The sequence below is a fragment of the Muntiacus reevesi genome, chromosome 6, assembly GCF_963930625.1.
Source record: "Muntiacus reevesi chromosome 6, mMunRee1.1, whole genome shotgun sequence".
NCBI classification, from domain to species: domain Eukaryota; kingdom Metazoa; phylum Chordata; class Mammalia; order Artiodactyla; family Cervidae; genus Muntiacus; species Muntiacus reevesi.
The window spans coordinates 93,957,932-93,977,575 of NC_089254.1; the positions used below are offsets into that span (position 1 = coordinate 93,957,932).

Sequence of the window (19,644 nt, forward strand, 5' to 3'; positions counted from 1 at the left end):
CTTCAGAATCAAGAGAAAACAAACTCTTTCACCAGTCATAGCTAAAGCCCAAATCAAACTGTGAAAAACTATTAATAAGAAAGATTCCTTTAAATACAGAAGTCACTTGATCTAAAAAATATCATATGAGACCTTAAAAGTCAAAAGTTCTGAAACCTTCAAGGGTAGCAGTACAAAATCAGAAATATTCTGGCATCACTTACAGGAATCTAATATTTACCCCAGAAACAAAAACATGACAGGCCAAAAGGAAAAAAATCTCTCCTTGAACAATTTCTTTTTCACAGAAAGTATAATTATGCATATATGTCTGTGAAAATTAAGAGTTCCCAAATATTATGTCATTTACTATATAAGCAGAGTTTTGATGTGCGTGTGTGTCTATCAGTCAAAATAAACTGTCAAAAAGAGTTAAGAGAGTGGCTTTATCCCTCATGCTCTCACTAATTATCATCTCTAAAAACTTTTTTTGAACCAGTTTACTTTTAGAATGTGTAATCAGCATTTTTGGTGTTGGACATTATGGCACCATAATTTCAAAGCCCATTTCTTTTTGCATTTGAAAAAGATTTATATGCCATAAGAAAGTATGGTAACTATGCTATTAAGTAAAATGCTTCCGAGCAATAACCAGGTATAATACTCCACCATCCTTATAAAGCTCAATATTACAAGGCATCCATCCAATTAAAATTCTTTTAGATTATGATAAAGAGTGTTTCCCATTGAAATTTCCAAGACTAATGATAAACGCTTTCTGTTATCCAGAAGTACCCTCCCTACCCACCCAACAATCTGCAGGCAAGAGTTATTCACAAATTCTCAAAGGCTATAAACAAACCTACCTGCTATAGGGATCCCTCCCAGACCTGTGTTGTGCTGTGGCGGGAGATTCAAGTCCAAGAAATTACTATTTGAGGTGGGGTTTGCTGTGTGGTTCAAGTGCATGATGCTATTGCGTGGAAAGGCCATCCAAGGATAGCGGGCTGCCTGGCCTGGAAAACTGAATGAATTATAAACTGCTCGGTGCTGCTGAAATTGAGGGAACCTCTGTGGCAAGACGGAAAATGTACTATTCAGAGAGTTGGCATTTGTAGGTGCAGCAGGATGTAGAAATCCAGAGCCTGGACCTTTGGCAGTTGTAGTGTGTGACGAGGAGTTCTGAAGAGATGTGGGCGAAAGGGAAGGCTGGTCTTGGACTGACAGTTCCTTTTCAATTAAGTCTGCTAAGGCTTTTCGAGTGACATCAAAGGGATCAAAACCCAAGTCATCCTCTGGTTGTTTAGAAGAACCAAAGCCAAACGCTGCTTGCCAGTCTGTAGAGGATGATACTGGGATTGTTTCTGATGGGAAGAAAATCAGTGATAAATTTAAAACATATATCTCACTTCTATACTAGTGAAAAATCATACTATATAACACAAAGGCAAATAAATACATGCAAAATCTGTTAAGATTTCTTAGAACATTAAGACTGTAAAATTATAATTGGCCTCAGATACCTTAAACAATGATTTCATTTTTAAGTTACTAACTTCAAAAACTGAGTGATACAGATTGATTTTGCTAATCAAGGAAAACAAAGTACTATTTGAAACCCAAATCATACCCTCAACTATTCATCATCAAAACCCAGAATAAGTTGTTTAAATGAAATAAAGTAATAAATATGGTCAGAGAATTCAATTAAAGTTTATTTTTAAAATGTATTTCTCAAAAGACACAAGTATAAATAATTTTGAATATATGCTTTATATACTACTATAACAATGAAAAAAGTATCTATCTTTATATTTTTTTACATTGTCTTAATTTTATGCTATCTTTCACATTAATGAGAACAAAATGAATGAAACTGGAAATGGTTCAAAATGCCAAAATATAACATTTGATATTAACATACTTTTTTGTCAGCTGGGAAAACACTTCATAAAATATAACTATATAAATACAAATCTAATTAAAAACTGTAAGCCTTTCCTATTAATACTTCCTAGAGGAATAAGTATTTGAATATTGAAAAAATGATCTAATCCTTCATTTCTGGAGAAATCTGTTAACACAGTAATTTCTAGATCATACAACTCTTACCAAAACCATCCAATTTCTTGCAATTTAAATGTTTACATTTTTATGAAAAAAGAAAAGGACAAAAGCAGCGTAACAGCACACCCAGTGAGGGTCTGGCTTTAGTCTGAGTATCACCACTCATACACGCAGTGTTGTTATGTACCTGATGTGAAGAGGCTCTGTGGCTCTGGTGCTGTAGGCCAGTCACTGGAAGTCTGTGGGGAGCTGGGGAAAGGAGGAAGCCCGCTTGGGATAGGGTTGGGATGGCGAAAATTATCTGAGAATAACGACTGTGACTCAGTTACTGCTCCTTCAAAAGGAGACCGTGCACTGTGATTGGATGAACTGATGGGGATGACTGGATTGGATTTTGATAAACCAGGAGGTGGTGAAGGTGTATCACTGTTAGATATCTAAATAAAATAGGAAAAGAAAAGAATAATCAACATAAATTTATACTATATACAATAATAAGCCATACTTTAAAGGGCTTGCAATGAAAAGTACTAGAATAGTGCTCTTCAAAAACGGGATACTTAAGAGACTTTTTTTAGGACAGTGTGAATTTTCAAAAAATCAACTTCGGACTTCCCTGTCAGTCCAGTGATTAAGATTCCACACTTCCACTGTAAGGAGCATGCACAGTTTGATCCCTGGTAGGGGAACCAGAATTCCACATGCCACACAATGCAGCCAAAAAAATATCAACTTACATAGGTACTTTTTTATATAACACTCCTGAAAAGACACAGTCTGTATTCTCTCCTTTTACAAACTAATTTCTCTCACTATTTCTTACTCTCTGGGGTCTAACCAAAGTATTTTGCCCAAGAGTGAAAACTTTCCGGAAGCCAAACACAACTTTATTAGAAATATTCAGATTAGTAATGATAGCGTGTCTGACTCTTAAGGACTACATTTTCTTTGGCAAACTAAGTGATTCCCAATACTTTGGTTTTAAACAAAACGAAAATATCTAATCAAGTTGTTTCCAAACACATCATTAAAACTAATTTTTATAATAAATCTTAATATGATTCTTAGGTATTTAAAATTCAAGAGTTTGAAAATTTGAGTAATACTGACATAATACTCTTTCTTCCATTTATTTATATATATGAACAAGATATCTCAGCACTTTTATTTAGAAAAACGAAAACACGATTAGATGGCTGCTGAAGCATCTCCTTGTGCCAAAGGGTAATATTCATCCATGGAAACAAGAAAACTAATTTTAAAATGCCCTATCTGCTTCATTAAGAAGTAAATTCCCAATACAATTTTAGCTTTTATGTTAAATGATTAATTTTTTTATTAAAAAAAATGAGGTCAAGGAAGGATGTACAATTTCTGATTGTTAAAGACGAGCTTGTGTAAATGGATGAGGGAGTAACAAAACATTCTGATACTTAAATCTCTCGAATACTAATTAAAAAACAATATAGCCTATTTATTTAAAAATACCAAAACTTATAGTAAGCTGGAAATTACATCTTTTGTGGCTATTTTAAACTTATTATGAAAAAATATTTAATGTTAACTTAAAATATACAAGGGGACATGCAGATTTTCAAATTCTTTCATGGAACTCGTGAACAAAAAGTTTAGAAAAGTAGCGTAATTTAGATTTTGCATTGTGGGAAACCACATTCTTTACAGAAGAGATTAGAACACTTTTTTTTTTAAATTTAAACTAAAGTAAGAGGGTATACAGAAAGTAAGAAGGTGTGGTGAAAAGCTAGCAAATAGGCAATATCATACAAAGCATGCTCTACAGATTAGGACCTCATTCAGTATCATACAGGATACAACTCTGAAGTTAACTATTTGATTTAACCATTTCAAAGCCCAGAGTCATTTGAGGAATGAGGGAAACTTGGGGGAAAGTTCATTGAAAGAAACAGAAAATTAAAGTCAGTTTGGAACTAACAGATACAAACATATATATAAAGTGGATTAAAAGATCCTACTGCATTTCAGAGAGAATTATATTCAATATCCTAAAACATAATGGAAAAAAATATGAGACAGAATATATGTATAACTGAGTCACTTTGTTTTACAGCAGAAATTAACACAACATTGTAAATCAACTCAATAAGATTAAAAAAAAAAAGTTAAAGTTGACAACAAGGGACAGGGGAGCACAGGACAGAGAAACAACTCAAAATCAAGAATGCAGAAGGCATGTTAGTCTGGGACCATTTCATGTAGGGTCAAAAAGACCATGACTATCAGGGATTCTAAGGACACTAATGTATTGGTACACAGCAGAGTAACATATTTTATTTTCTTGGGCTCCAAAATCACTGCAGATGGTGACTGAAGCCATGAAATTAAAAGACACTTGCTCCTTGGAAGAAAAACTAGGACAAACCTAGACAGCATATTAAAAAGCAAAGACATTACTCGGCTGCCAAGGGTTCAAAGAGTCAAAGCTATGGTTTTTCCAGTAGTCATGTACGGATGTGAGGGTTGGACCATAAAGAAGTCTGAACACTAAAGTACTGGTGCTTTCAAACTGTGGTGCTGGAGAAGACTCTTGAGAGTCCCTTAGACTGCAAGGAGCTCAAACCAGTCAATCCTAAAGGAAATCAACCCTAAATATATATTCACTGGAAGGACTGACGCTGAAGCTGAAGCTACAATATGTGAAGAGCCGACTCACTGGAAAAGACCCTGATGCTGGGAAAGATTGAGGGCAGGAGGAGAAGGGGACGAGAGAGGATGAGATGGTTGGATGGCATCACTGACTCAATGGACATGAGTTTGAGCAAACTCCAGGACAGGGAAGCCTGGTGTGCTGCAGTCCATGGGGTCGCAAAGAGTCAGACATGACTTAGAGACTGAACAATGAACAGCAACTGTAACATATGGTCATAATGATACTTCTGCATCATCAAGAAAGGGTTACATTATGCTCTATTCTGTGGAGAAAAAGATGGCTAATTATTATTCATTTAACAAAGATGCTCACTAAAAGTGTTTTTAAATTGTTTCAGTATTTAAAGTATTTTTCACTATCTAGAAAATTCACTTGCATAGAAGGTCTTATATCAGCAGATGGCAGGTAAATAAGGGAATACAGTATCACAATCTTACCTGCTGAGAATTATCACCATTCCCTATGCTGAGAGAATCAGAAGGTTTGTCAATAGGGCTGTAAAAAAATAAAAATTAAAGTAAATTTATTCTCCTACAACCAAAGCCTGAAAAATTGACATTTTTTCATCTTAACATTTACTGAAGCACTCCGATGCAAAATATTAAGTTAGATGTTGGGGACACAAAGTGTTAAGATAAAATCTCTATCCTTGAACAACTTACAGTCTAATTAGACTCTCCAAAAACAACGAGTGAAACAACAGTTTGGGGCAGGGGGTGGGGGGAAGTAATGTTTAAAAAGGATACTAATTCATTATTTAGTTTGTGCCCATAATAAATACATTCCCCATTAAAATTCTGAAAAAATTCTATTTTTCTAGGTGCTTAACAGAGGGCATAAAAGTTACTGAAATGTCATCCACAGGTTCTTAAACTCAATACATTTTTAATACTTCAATAGCCTAATCATAACCTTAAGAGAAGACATATGTAAGTGTATACACATACACACCACACACGACTAACAGAAAGAAACTTTTGTGCCTCAAATTAAAGTAGTAAAATTTGATTTCCATAAGAGAAAATGCAGTATCATAGTAAAGTAACACAGATTTGCTAACTTCAAGTCCATTTTAACTCATCTGACTTAAAACAAAAATCTTTATAAACATTACAACACTGACCAAGCAAGCAATTTCTAAAACAAACTTTAATCTAGCACATGAACAAAAGCTTTGGCACTCACATAACTAATACTTACTTCTGATATAATACTATAGCCGAAAAACCTAAGATTCCAAATTTCTGAAATTTATTTTATTGCCTGGAAACATATATAAAGTCACCTTACAAAGCAACAACTTACTGGTACCATATTTGACTGTTTTGGAATAATTTCACAATTATTGGTATTTCACAATTATTCACAATCTGAATACCAAGTGCATCTTCTGCAGAAACATTGCCAGATGCTCTTGAATCTGACTGATAAGTCTGAAATTTACTTGAAGAACACCTTTACTTATTATTCACAGTGTATCAATAAATGAATTCATATTATTGTCAAGAGGGTGATCCTAATAATTTTAAGATCTAGTTCTGGGCCCACTAAATTTAGAGGTAGCTGGGTAATGAGGAAGGTGCCCACCAACAAGTATCAGTCAGTGCCAACTATTAAATGAGCTGTTTAAGCACTAAGTGCCATAAATCCTTAGAAGAGGAGCTACTCTAAGAGGGGCAGCTGTGAAAAGTTTCCTAGGGAAGTTCAAATTTAACTAGGCCCTTAAAAAATATTTACACGTTAGAAGGAAGAGAAAGGAGGGGGGTGGCAGACAGCATTAAAGGCAGGATTAGCAAGAATTTCAAGAATCAAAAGGTTGTAGAAAAGGTTGAGAGAAAGGTAATTAGTTTAGCTAACACACAGGATGATTTTAACAATGAGAGGTAAGAAGAGAAAGACACCAGAGGCCATTCGAAATTTTTTTGAGCACAGAAATGATACAAATAAACAACATTTTAGAAAGATTAATACACTTCAGTGGTATTAAATACACCTTGTTGTACAACTGTCACCAACATTCATTCCCATAACTTTTAATTTTATAAAAATGAAATTCTATACTCACTAAACAACTCTATTTTTCCTCCTTCCAGTATCTACTATGTACTTTGTTTTGATGACTCTGATTACTCTAAATGCCTTGTGTATAAGTGTTAATCACAGAGTATTTATCTTTTTGTGACTAGCTTATTTCATAAACAATAATGTTCTCAAAGTTCATCCATGTTGTAACATACAGCAGAATTTCCTTCCTTTTTAAGGCCAAATACTATTACATTGTATATATGTACCATATTTTGTTTGTCCATTCATCCATCCGTGGACACTGAAAATGCTTCTACATTCAAGCTACTATGGGTAATGTTGCTATGACAAAGTGCACAAATACCGCTTCAATATACAGCTTTCAATTCTTACATTTATATATAGAAGTGGAATTGGTGGGTCATATGATAATCTTATTTTGAAATTTTTTGAGGAACTGCCATACTTTCTTCCACAAAGGCTGTACCATTTTAAATTCTCACCAACAGTACACAAGGGCTCCAACATCCCCACATTTCTTCACACACTTGTTTTCTGCTTTTTTGATGGTGGCTATAGCGAGTGTGAGGAGAATGGGTATGAGGTGGTGTCTCACAGTAATTTTCAGTTGTATATTCATAATGATTAGTGATATCCATCTTTTCATATGCTTAGTGGCCATTCACAAGTCTTCTTTGAGAAAATGTCTATTGAAGTCCTTTGCCCATATTTGAATTTGACATTTTTTGGTGTTCAGTTTTAGGAGTTGTCTACATATTCTGGTTAATAATCCTTAAGAGATTTATAATTTGCAAATATTTTCTCCTATTCTGTGACTTGTGGATAGTGTCTTTTGATTCATAATATTTTTAAGTTTTCATGAAGTCCAATTTATCTATTTTTTCTTTTGTCACCTGTGTTTTTGGTGTTATATCTAGGAAATCACTGCCAAATTCAATGTCATCAGGTTTATCCTACATTTTCTCTTAAGGTTTTTCTGGGGGACAAGGGGATGTTTAAGGTTTTAAATTTAGGTGCTAGATCCATTTTGAATTGATCTTTGAATATGGTGTTAGGTAGGCAACCCACTTTATCCTTTTGCACATGAATATCTAGTTTTCCCAGAACCATTTGTTGAAAAGATTGTCCTATCCCCAGCAGTCTGGTCTTGGTGACCTTGTCAAAAATCATTTGGCTATATATGAGTTAATATTTATGAGCTCTCTATTTTACTGGTCTGTAAACTATCTTTATGTCAATATCATACTATTTTGATTAATGCAGCTTTGTATAAGTTCTGAAATCAGGGAGTATGGGTCCTACAGTTTTATTCTTCTTGTTCAAGATTATATTGGCTATTTGTCCCTTGAGATTCTGTATGAATTTAGGATGAATTTTTTCATCTGTTAAAAACTCCGGGATTTTGGACAGGACTGGGATCTGTAGACAGCTTTGGGTAGAACTGACATTTTAATATTAAGTATCCCAAGCCATAAACATTGGTCTTTTCATTTATTTATGTGTCTTTTTAAATTTCTTTCAGCAATGTTTCATATTCTTTCATAGTCTTGCATGCATGCATATGTGCTAAGTCACTTCAGCCATGTATTTTATTCTTCTATCTTATTGTGAATGAACTTGCTTTTGTAATTTCATTTCAGATTGTTCACTGTTCACGTACAGAAATGCAAATGATTTCTGTATGTTAACTTCGTATACTGCTACACTGCTGAATTCATTTACCAGTTTTAATAGGTGTGTATGTGTGTCTCTCTGTGTGTAATCATTAGGATTTTCTACATATAAAGCCATACCATCTGCAAAGAGATAACTTTACGTATTCTTTTCCAATTTACATGCTCCTTCTTTTTCTTGGCCAGTTGCTATGGCTAGAAAATGCAATGCTGTGTTGAAGAGAAGTAGTAGTGGAAGAAGGCATCCCATTCTTGCCTGTTCCTCATCTCAGGAAAAGCTTTCAATCTTGCCACCATTGAGTATGATGTTCACTTTGGTTTTTCATATATGGCTCTTACTATGCTGAAGTGGCTTCCTTCTATTTCTAGGTTGTTAACTGTTTTTGTCACAAGAGTGTTTGTGTCTGATGCTCCTTTTGCATCAGTTGAGAGGATCATACGGGTTTTAACCTACATTCTGTTGATATGGCATATTGTACTGTTCAAGTTTCATACATTAGACCATCCTTGCATTTCAGGAATAAATCACACTTGGTCTTGGTATTTAATCTTTTCAATGTGCTGAATTCTGTAAGTATTCTGTTAAAGATATGTGCATCAATGTTCATTAGGAGTTTGAAGTTTTCTTACAGTGTCTTTGGCTTTGGTTATCATGGTAATGTTGGTCTCATAGAATGAATTTGTAATCATTCTCCTCTCTTCAATTTTGGGGAAAAGCATGAAAAAGGCTGCTATGAGCTCTCCCTTAAATACTTGGTAGAATTCAATGATCAAGCCATTAGGTCCAGAACTTTACTTTGGTGGGAAGTTTTTAACTACTAATTCAATATGCTAACTGGTTATATATCTATTCATGCTTTCTATTTCTTTGTAATACAGTCATGGTAGGTTTTGTGTTTCTTGGAATCATTTCATCTAGGTTATTCAATTTGTTGGCGTACAACTGTTTACAGTACTTTCATATTTATTTCTGGAGAATTTGTAGCAATGTTCCCACTTCAATTTCTTATGTTAGTCATTTGAGACATTCTCTTTTTTCTCAGTTCACCTAGCTGAAGTTTTGTCAGTTTTGTTGATATTTTTGAAGAGCCAACTTTTGGTTTCCTCAATTTTCTCCACTGTTTTTCTATACTCTATTTCACTTATCTCTGCTCTAATCTTTCTTATTTTCTTCCTTCTGCTAGCTTTGGGCTTATTTGTTCATTTTCCAGCTCCTTAAACTGCGAGGTCAGATAGTTGACTTGGGATCTTTTTTATTTTTTAATGTAATATAGTACTTAGAGCTATAAATTTCCCCCTTAGCACCACTTTTGCTCCTTTCCAGAAGTTTCGGTAGGCTGTGTTTTCGTTTTCATTCATCTAAGTATTTTCTAATTTCCTTGTAATGTCTTTTTGAACCCATTAGTTGTTCAAGTGTTAATTTTCACACTTACGAATTTTCCAGGTTTGCTTTTGTTAATGATTTCTAACTTTATGCCACTGTGGTCAGAAAAGATACTTGGTATATTCATCTTTTTAAATCTACTGAGACTTGATTTGTGGCCTAACACATGGTCTATCTTGGAAAATGTCCCATGTAGATTTGAGAAGAATGTGTATTCTGTTGTTGAACAACAACACAAACATATACAGAACAGGGTACAGTGTTCTGTATATGTTTGTGTTCTTTAAATCCTCTCCTTATCTTCTATCTCGTTATTTAATCCACTATTATGAGTGGGGTACTGAAGTCTCTAGCTAGGATTGCAGAACTATTTCTCCCTTCAATTCTGTCAGGTTTTGCTTCATATATTTTGGTCACTAAGTGTGTAAATGTTTATCACTGTTCTATCTTCTTGCTGTACTGAAGCTTTTATTAATATCTAATGTCCTTTTTGTCTCATTAATCTTTTTTATTTGAAGTCTATTTTGTCTGATATTAGTAGTAGGTTTTGTTTAGTTGCTAGTGGTGTCTGACTCTTTTGTGACTCCATGGACTGTAGCCTGCCAGGTTTCTCTGTCCATGGGATATTAGTAGCCACCTTTAATCTTTCTTGATTCCTATTTGCAGGGAATGTCTTTTCCCATTCTTTCAGTTTCAGCCTGTTTGTGACTTTGGGTCAAAAGTGAGCCTCTAATAGCATATTGCTGGACTATGTATTTTTATCCATTCTGCCAATCTCTTTTGAATGGAGAACTGAACTCATTTACATTTAACATAATTGGCAGTAAGAAGTTATTTATGTCATCATGCCATTTGTTTTCTATATGTCTTATAGCCTCCCCCCCTCATTTACTGCATTATTATCTTATGTTTAGCTTATTTTTCTGTAGTGAAATGTTTCTCACTTCCTTTTGTGTATATTCTAGAGTTCTTTGTTGCTATCATGGGAATTACATTTAATATCCTAAAGTCACAAAAGTCTACCTTAAACTTACACTAACTTAACAATATACCAAAACTCATAGCTCCTTCCCTAGCCCTTTTGGTTACTGATGTCACAAAATTGTATCTTCATACATTGTGTGCCCCCAATAATTCTTCTGAATGCAGTTTCTTAAATTACATGGAAAACAAGATTTGAAGTCACAAAGCAGAGTAATATTACCTTTTATACTAAGGTACTGGACCTTAAACATACTGATCTTAAGGTCTACAGGAAGAAAAAAGCATAGTTACAAACCATTGTTATAACACTAGGTTTACTTTTATTGAGATCTTTATTTCTCCATACACCTCTGCGGTACTGTTTAATGTCTTTTTATTTCATCTTGCAAGACTCCTTGAGTTTTTCTTGCAGGGCAGGTTTAGAGGTCCTGAATTCCCTTAGCTTCTATTTATTTGGCAATATCTTAGTGTCTCCCTCACTCTTTGAAAATAGTTTTTCTAGACAGAAGATTCTTGGTTGGTGTATATATATATATTTTCTTTATAGCTCTTTGAGTCTATCAGCCCTCTGCCTTCTGGCCTCCAAAGTTTCTAATAAGCAATCTGCTGATAATCTTACTGAAGATTCCCTTCTATGGATGATTTGCTTCTCCTGCTGCTTGCAAGATTCTCTCTTTTGTCCTTTGCCCTCTCTGATTATACTGTCTCAAGTATCTCACTGTGGGTCTCTGAGTTCACCTTAATTAGAATTTGTTAAGCTTCTTGAATGCTTATACTTAGCAGACTTGGGAAGTTTTCAGTCATTATCTCTTCAAATATTCTCTCTGCATCTTTCTCTCCTCTCCTCTCAACTCCAATAATGCATCTGCTGGTCCCCTGGAGTCCTATAAGTCCCTTAGGCTGTTCTCCTTTCCTCAATCTTTGTGTGTTCCTCAGACTAGATAATGTCCATCACCCTATCTTTAAGTTTGTTGATTCTTTCTTCTGTCTTCTCAAATCTGTCTTTGAATCCTCTGTAGTAATTTTTGTTTCAATTATTGTACTTTTCAGCTCCAGAATTTTTTTTAGTTTTAAATTTTTCTACCTTTTATTGATGTTCCATTTTTCTTCATGCATCATTTTTCTTTCTCCACATCTTTCCTTAATTCTTTAAGAATCTGTAAGAGTTACTTTAAAGACTGTCCAGTATATCTGCCATTTAGGTCTTTTCCAAAGACAGTTTCTGTTGATTTATTATTTTCTTTTGAACGGACCATTCTTTTCTGTTTCTTTGTATGCCTTCTGATTTTTTTGTTTAACACTGTCCATTTGAATCTATCTAATAACATGGTACCTCTGGAAATCAGATTCTCCCCTTTCCCCAGTGTTTGCTCTTTTTGTTATCAGCTGCTTTTTTTTTTTTTCTTTTTTGATTGTTGCAGCCTGTCTCTGTACTGAGAATTAGTCTTAGCTGTAAACTTAAGGTCTTCTCAGGTCTTTTTTGAGCCTTCCCTGGACATGTAGAGTAAGTTTCTAATTTTTTCCTTATATGTAGCTGTTTTTGAATGTCCTAGTCTTTAATGTCCAGTTCCCAAAAGGAGAAAAAGCAAAAATTAAAGGGGTATGGCAAGTGGGTATCAGTCCATCAAATTCTCTGGAAATCACTTCAGTCAGAGAGGAAGGGACTTGTAACTATGAGAGGAGATACAACAATGCTTGCCTGCCTCTCTGCACCTGTGATCAGAAGCCATGATCAGCGATCAGAGCAGAGAGCCTCGATATTTGAAGACATGGTCCACTTTGTCCATCCTGTCTTCCACAAGCTATAGGCAAGCTGCTCTAAGAACATGTATATAGCACCTGCCATGTGGCTGGGGTGGGGTGGGGAGCTACTGTGCTAAGAGGGGAAGTTTACCAAAATTAACTGCTAAGTCTTTCCCTGAAAGTTGCAAGCCTTCAAAAGACCTCAAGAGTTCAAGAATAGGTTCATTAGACAGATTATGCAAGTGCAATTGTTGTCCAGGTGGAGAGACTGATTCCTGTTGCTATCTACTGTCACCTTCCCCAAGTTTGCACTGTTCTTTCAATAGGGAATAAGGGCTTAAAAATGAGAGGAAGGAGTAGTCATAGAAACAGAAAGATGAGAGCAAGATATCACAGAAGGAAATTTCAGGGTCTTTATCTTGGTTCACCTCCTCAATTACCACCACTAGAAAGCACTAAATAATAATTTTCAACTTAGATAAGGTCAATCTTGCTAATGTCAAGGGTAATATATGAAAATATTATAGCATTCAGAATTAAACCTTGAGACTGTTTCTGGATTACAACTGATTAGAATACTTTATAGCATCTTTTCCACCATACCAACTGCAGATTCATAAACAGTGATTCACGAATACTTATCACTTTACCTGGGAAGGTCTTATCAAAGATCTCTAGATCAAAATATTTATATCAGTGTCATCAATTCAAAGACAGCTACTGAAATATCAGGATCAGGGCAAGATTTACTAAGCTTAAGTCCCATTCAATTTTAGTATATTCTTCAATTTATTTTAAGAATAATTAACAAATTCAAGGAATAATAGATGACAGCTTTAGGAATAAGGATATAACTAGAAAGTTTTTTGTTTTGTGGGTTGTTAAAAAAAAGTTTTTTGTTATGTAAAAGACATGGGTCAATTAAAATTAAATTTGCCATAGTAAGTGCAACTATCAGTGTCAAAACAGAAAATGAAGATGGAGGAGTTCTCACAAATGAATGTATAAACTCAATAGAAAGAAAAGGTACACTTCCCAAGTCTAACTGCAATAAATGTACACTTCTTGCACTCTGATGGCTGAACAGAAAACACGTATCTCAGAGTTACCACTAACCAGTCAAAGTTCTCACAACTCCACTGGGATCAGGTGTCCAAATTCCTTCTTCATTATGCTCTGTCATACTAATAAAATTTGTTGTTTTACATTCAACATACATCCACCCATTATCATGCCAAGAAGGTTAAGAAAGGAAAGCAAACATAAATATCACATTTACTGATGAAGATAGAGACCTATTTCTTAGGGTTCCCTGGGAATGACTCTAGAACAGGCTCCAGCTCCAGTTCAGGTCCTGGGCTTGGTTCTGGCATTCTTAGTGATATCATGCCTAAAGTAGGTTCCACTGCTGGTCCCAGATCCAGCCCTGCTCAAGCAATGACTCTAACTCCAGGCTTAGCTCTGGCCCTCTGTGCCAGTCTGGGTTCCCCCTCTAATGATTCCAGTTCTGGCTCTAGTGGTTGTTTTAGCTCATCCACTTGTCTGTTAGAGATGACAATGAATCTGTTTCAGGTATTTCCTCTGTTCCTGAAAATGAACTTCCTCCTATAATAGCACCCAAAAGCCTCATCCCTGGGGCTTCAGGAGTGGAGGAAGTACAGCAGGCTCTCAGGTAAGTTTGCCTCAAAGACGCTGTTAGTAGTTGATGACTTCAGCTAGCAAGAATGATGGGAGCACGTTCCTGGTGCAGGGCTGCACGTCATCATCAATCAACCAGGAACAGATATTGCCCCCTTCCAGTGACTCACTGAAGCACAGCAGCAAAGTGCCAGAGATGGTCTTCAGAAGCTAGCATCCCTGGCAGTGCTGGAAAAGAACTGCTGATTCTAGGGGTCTGAACTGACCAGACTGAACCAAAGAATCAAGGACCAGGCAATCAAGAGTAGGTTCACATTAGGAATAATCATTAAAAAGAGGGTGTCTGTTTTCAGCTTCTGCTTCAGATCCTGGTAGTTGTATCCGACCCTGAAGTTGATAATGTGCACTTCCTGTTGTACCCAGCAGTCCCCTACTATTGCCCTTTCCAGAACCACCTGAACACAGCTCCGGAGTCAGGGAGCCAAAGACCCAAATTAAAATCTGACTCTGCTTCTTCTTGGGGCACAAAGTTTTCTGGGTTGAAATCAGAATGTTGAACTTCTATAAACTTTGTACAGCTGGTCATCAACATCCATGGGTCCCATCTATGCAGATTCAAGAATATTCAGAGGAGAAAAAATTCCAGAAAAGTTCCAAAAAGCAAACTTGGATTTCCCTTGTGCCAGCAACTATTCACCTAGCATTTTATTAAGTAATCCAGAGATGGTTTAAAGTATACACGAGGATGTGTGTAGGTTACGTGCAAATATCACACCATTTTATATAAGGGACTTGAGCCTTTGAGGATTTTGGCATCCTAAGGAACCAATCCTCATGAATATCAAGGGATGACTATAACTGAGGAAGATTATAATCAACAGAGACTTTCACAGTCAGTGACCCACGGTCTTCCTGGAATCTGTTCGGCAGCCTTGTTTGAACAGTAAACTTCCTCCCAGCCTTGAGGATGAGGGCCAATGGGGAGTTCGGGAATTGCACGGCTGGGTTTCTACCAAAAAGGCTATGTGGAACAGACGTACAAGCAGCTCTGTGTGGGACCTTTCACAGGTCCGCCCCTTGGGTCAGAGGGTCGTCCTGATATATAACCTAGCAACTCAATTCCATCAACTTCTTCAGGTGAAACCACAGCTTAGCTGTGAACATTTCTCTAGCCGATCCGCCAGTGGTCCAGGGGGGCCGCACTGCGGGCGGTGTGCTGCTGGACATTCCATACCTCCAACTTCAACAGCAATACTTTAATTAGGGTAATTGGCCCAGTAGTCCTTTGGAGGCATCCAACACCTCCTTATTCCTTTAGTCCAGTTCACTGAGAATTTCCTGAAAAAGCTGCTGCTGTCTGGTCTGACAGGAGTCCAAAAAGGGTATCCTCACTGGGTCTGGCTCTTATTTTGGAGGCAAAAGACATCGTGCTGGCATTTCAGTTGGCTGATGGATTTTACCAGTTTCTCCATCAAGCCCTTAATTCCAGGGTCCAGGACTCAATCTCATGCTGCTGGCTTTCCACAGGTTCTTTGAGGTCTGCCTCTCCTTGCTTCGAATGAGCCCTTTGAGCCTGGAGCAGAATTAAAGAGATCAAAGATCATCTCAGCCAATTACGTATGGCCCCAAGAAAGGCCAGAATGTCCCAACAGAATTTCTGCAAGTTGGGCTGTAGTAACAAACACCCAAGGTCCTGGCTGCAGTAGCTACACTCATAGTTCAGCTGGCTTAAGCAGTGGAAGAACAGCATGTTAGCCTTGGTATCATCGTTATCCAGTAACAACATGAAGAGAAAGAAATCAAGACACCTGAATCACACAGCTGACTGATAAGCACTGGTTTCAAATGGGATTAGGAAATTCCAATAGGTAGTTAGGGTTCATAAAAAGTGAAACCTAAGAAAGGGAAGAGGAACTGAAGAGCCTCTTGATAAAAGTGAAAGAGAAGAGTGAAAATGCTGATATAAAACTCAATATTCAAAAAACAAAGATCATGGCATCCAGTCCCATCATTTCATGGCACATAGACGGGGAAACAATGGAAACAGTGACAGACTTTATTTTCTTGGGCTTCAAAATCACTGCAGATGATGACTGCAGCTATGAAATTAAAATACGCTTGCTCCTTCAAGAAAAGCTATGACCAACCTAGACATCATATTAAAAATAACAGACATTACTTTGCTGACAAAGGTCCATCTAATCAAAGCTATGGTTTTTCCAGTAGTCAGGTGGGAGTTGGACTACAAAGAAAGCTGAGCACCAAAGAATTGATGCTTTTGAACTTTGGTGAACTTTGGGACTCTTGAGAGTCCCTTGGACTGCAAAGCAGTCCATCCTAAAGGAGATCAGTCCTGAATATTCATTGGAAGAATTGATGCTGAAGCTGAAACTCCAATACTGTGGCTACCTGATGTGAAGAACTGACTCATTGAAAAAGACCCTGATGCTGGGAAAGATTGAAGGCAGGAGGAAAAGGGGATGGCAGAGGATGAGATGGTTAGATGGCATCACCAACTCGATGGACATGAGTTTGAGCAAGCTCTGGGAGTTGGTGATGGACAAGGAAGCCTGGTGTGCTACAGTCCATGGGGTCACAAAGAGTCGGACATGACTGAGTGACTGAACTGAACTGAAGTTAGGTTTCACAATGCAATCAAGGTATTATTTCTAGAAGGTAATGCTGTGTGTATAAATCCCTGTAGATAAAAATTTGTAAACATGTTTTCATACAGTCTCACTAAAATTTTTTTTAAAATTCTAGTCCTAAATAGTTCTGAAATCTATGGTGAAATTACAGATTTCTCAGGATTAAATATTTTCCAGTTAACCCAACAGTTGGAATGTGGTGCTATGGAGCTTTGCAAAATATAAAATTTACATTTATTTATTTAAAGTATAGAGTCTATATCTAGATTCTGTCCTTGGAGATTCTGACTCAGTCCAAATTGAGATATTTGGTGTCTGATGATCACTGTTCTAGTGGAGAAGGAATACAGTGAAAAAGTATCAAGTTTCCTCAAAGTCTCTGATATTATTAGGCTTTAGAGCCAGAAGGAATCATTAACATCAAATTTAAATACTGTTTTACAGTGAAAGAAACCAAATTCACAACTATCTGCAGAGTGCCTCTCTCTGGATCTTCATATGCTCAGCCAACTTTGCTAGCTTCTAACTGGCCCATTGGGCAATTTTTGAGTTTGATTTCCTTTAACTTCCTTGGTGGTGACACCAACCAAATTCCTAAAGACAGTCTCTTGGCTGCTTTCTAAAAATTATAACATAAAACAAGTAGTTATGTAGTAGAAGAGACAAAGAAAAGATCACTTTCAAGGACTGGAGTTGGATAAGAAAAATAGTGAGGTTTAGTTTCCTGGTTTATCATATTCAAAAGATAAAAATAGTCTTCAAGGTTGTACTAATTTTTGTTGCATTTTGAATATAAAGTGAAATTTAAGGCAAATGTCAATAAAATGCACATTTCCAAATTTCTGTCATGTTACTATATACCCAAGTACATACTTATACTGCTCCTAAATATTCCCTTATTCATTGAGAATAATTCACTTTAATTTTTCATGCTTGCCAAAGTCTTAAATAACTGAGATAAACATTTGCTACTGCAAAGGACAAATTTAAGTTACAGACAGGAAGCTTGCTTTTAAAGAGTTTATTTTGATACAGGGGCTTCAAATACACATTGACACTAAAATTACTTTGCTAGTAAAATATGGCCACATCTTAAGTTACATGACACAATTAACATGGCAAGAAAATAATGCCTCAGTAAACCTAGACTGATTGTAGTTGGCAAGTATGATTCTAACTGCAAGTTTCTCATAACTTCAGGACATACCAAATATGAAAGAAAATAAATGCTTTTATTACTGGTAAGCACAAAAAATTAATTATCCTTAATATTAAAACTGAAAGATGAAAAAAAAAAAAACAAAACTGAAAGATGGACATCCACCATCCTAAACATCCAGACTACTACAAGCTTTCAAAACAAAAAGCAAAATCTCCATCTATTCAGTATAATTTTGTATTTCAGTAATAAAATTTGATCTTAAAAAGATATTTGACATGTCTTTTCTTATAAGAAATAAAGGCACCAAAAACTTCAATCTCTAACCCATTTCTACCAATCCCCACCCCTCCCCTCCCTTCCTCGCACTTATTACAACCATCCTCCGGAAAAAATACCCATGGTTCTCTAAACTTTTTGAAAATATTCTACTTCAGAGGAGCAAGATACCAGAGCTGACTGACTAGTTTTCCAGTACCTATGTGCACATGTGCAGTAACTTTATATATCGAAATATATCATGGGAATAAGTAAGATTTCTTAAGAAAAATAAGGAAAGACTGAGAAATAAATTCAGAAAAATCTCATAATTCATGAATTTTAATATAAATACCCAATTTTAGCAAACTTTACCACCTACTTAATTTAACAATACGCAGCCTTAGCTTTATACAAAAATAAAAGTTCAAAATGGCAAATAATTTACCAACTTCAAAAGAGGGATGCCTTACTGGGGGTCCACTTTACAAAAACAATGTAGGCTACCTTTCATGACACTTGTCCATACTTTGAGAATTACTGCTTTATACTGCTCCTGAATTCACCTCTATAGGTATCAACACATATCAGTAATTTATAACTATTTTTAGGTTATGGATCCTCCCTCCAGAAAAGTATACACACACACACACACACACAATTTTACATAAGATTTCAGAGTCTGCAGGTATTCAGAAGTCTATACATGACTTAACACGTTCTACTCAAGACTATTTTATACAATTATCTGGACCATATCCTTTCTAAATTTCAGGGGTTTACCAAATTATATTAGGACAGAAGAATACGATTCAGGCAGTGCCTACTTCCATTCTGTTAAATAAATAAGGCACTCTCATTATGCCTTCAGTCTATCAGAGCTTATATTTGACTTTCAATACAAATATAGCTGCATATAGTTTTTAAAAATACACCTTTTCCTTCAATGTGATAAAAAAGACAAATTTCTAGAGAAATTTTCTTTTCACCATTTCTTTAGCTTATCCTCTACTGCCACCAATCTGTGGTTTAGGGAAGGTTTTGCTTAAACCTTCCCTGGGATTAATAGTACATCCAATTATATTTATCCTGAGGTATAAGCCTTAAGTATCAGAGATCTTGAAGGTCAAACTACATACACTTATGGCATAGTTTAACTGATTTACTTTGATTCACGCTAGAGTTTTTAAGTCAGGTTAGAGTCTTAAATTTCGTCTCTTCTAGATTGAGAAATGGCAGAGTGGAAGAATGAACTTGGGCTTAAAACTGACAGAGACTTTTGGTCAGAATCTGGTCTATCACTTACTCGTAGAGGATACTGGTAAATTACCTAAACTCTGAGATTTAGTATTCTTGCCAGCAGTAAGATAACAATG

The 19,644-nt window shown here is 36.0% G+C and overlaps 1 protein-coding gene and 2 pseudogenes across 6 annotated transcripts in view; all 3 read right to left on the minus strand.

The window, feature by feature from the left end:
• CNOT4 (CCR4-NOT transcription complex subunit 4) overlaps positions 1 to 19,644 on the minus strand; it is a 147,627-nt gene that overhangs the window by 30,354 nt on the left and 97,629 nt on the right. For all 6 annotated transcript variants that reach the window (XM_065939045.1, XM_065939042.1, XM_065939044.1 and 3 more), the window contains exons 8-10: positions 5,173 to 5,230; positions 2,234 to 2,483; positions 846 to 1,343 (exon numbers count right to left, since the gene is read on the minus strand). In XM_065939045.1, coding sequence (XP_065795117.1) covers positions 846 to 1,343; positions 2,234 to 2,483; positions 5,173 to 5,230 — 806 coding nt within the window. The remainder of the gene's footprint in view (positions 1 to 845; positions 1,344 to 2,233; positions 2,484 to 5,172; positions 5,231 to 19,644) is intronic.
• LOC136171051 (signal transducer and activator of transcription 2 pseudogene) lies at positions 13,861 to 14,407 on the minus strand (annotated as a pseudogene).
• On the minus strand, positions 14,407 to 15,989 carry LOC136171052 (signal transducer and activator of transcription 2 pseudogene; annotated as a pseudogene).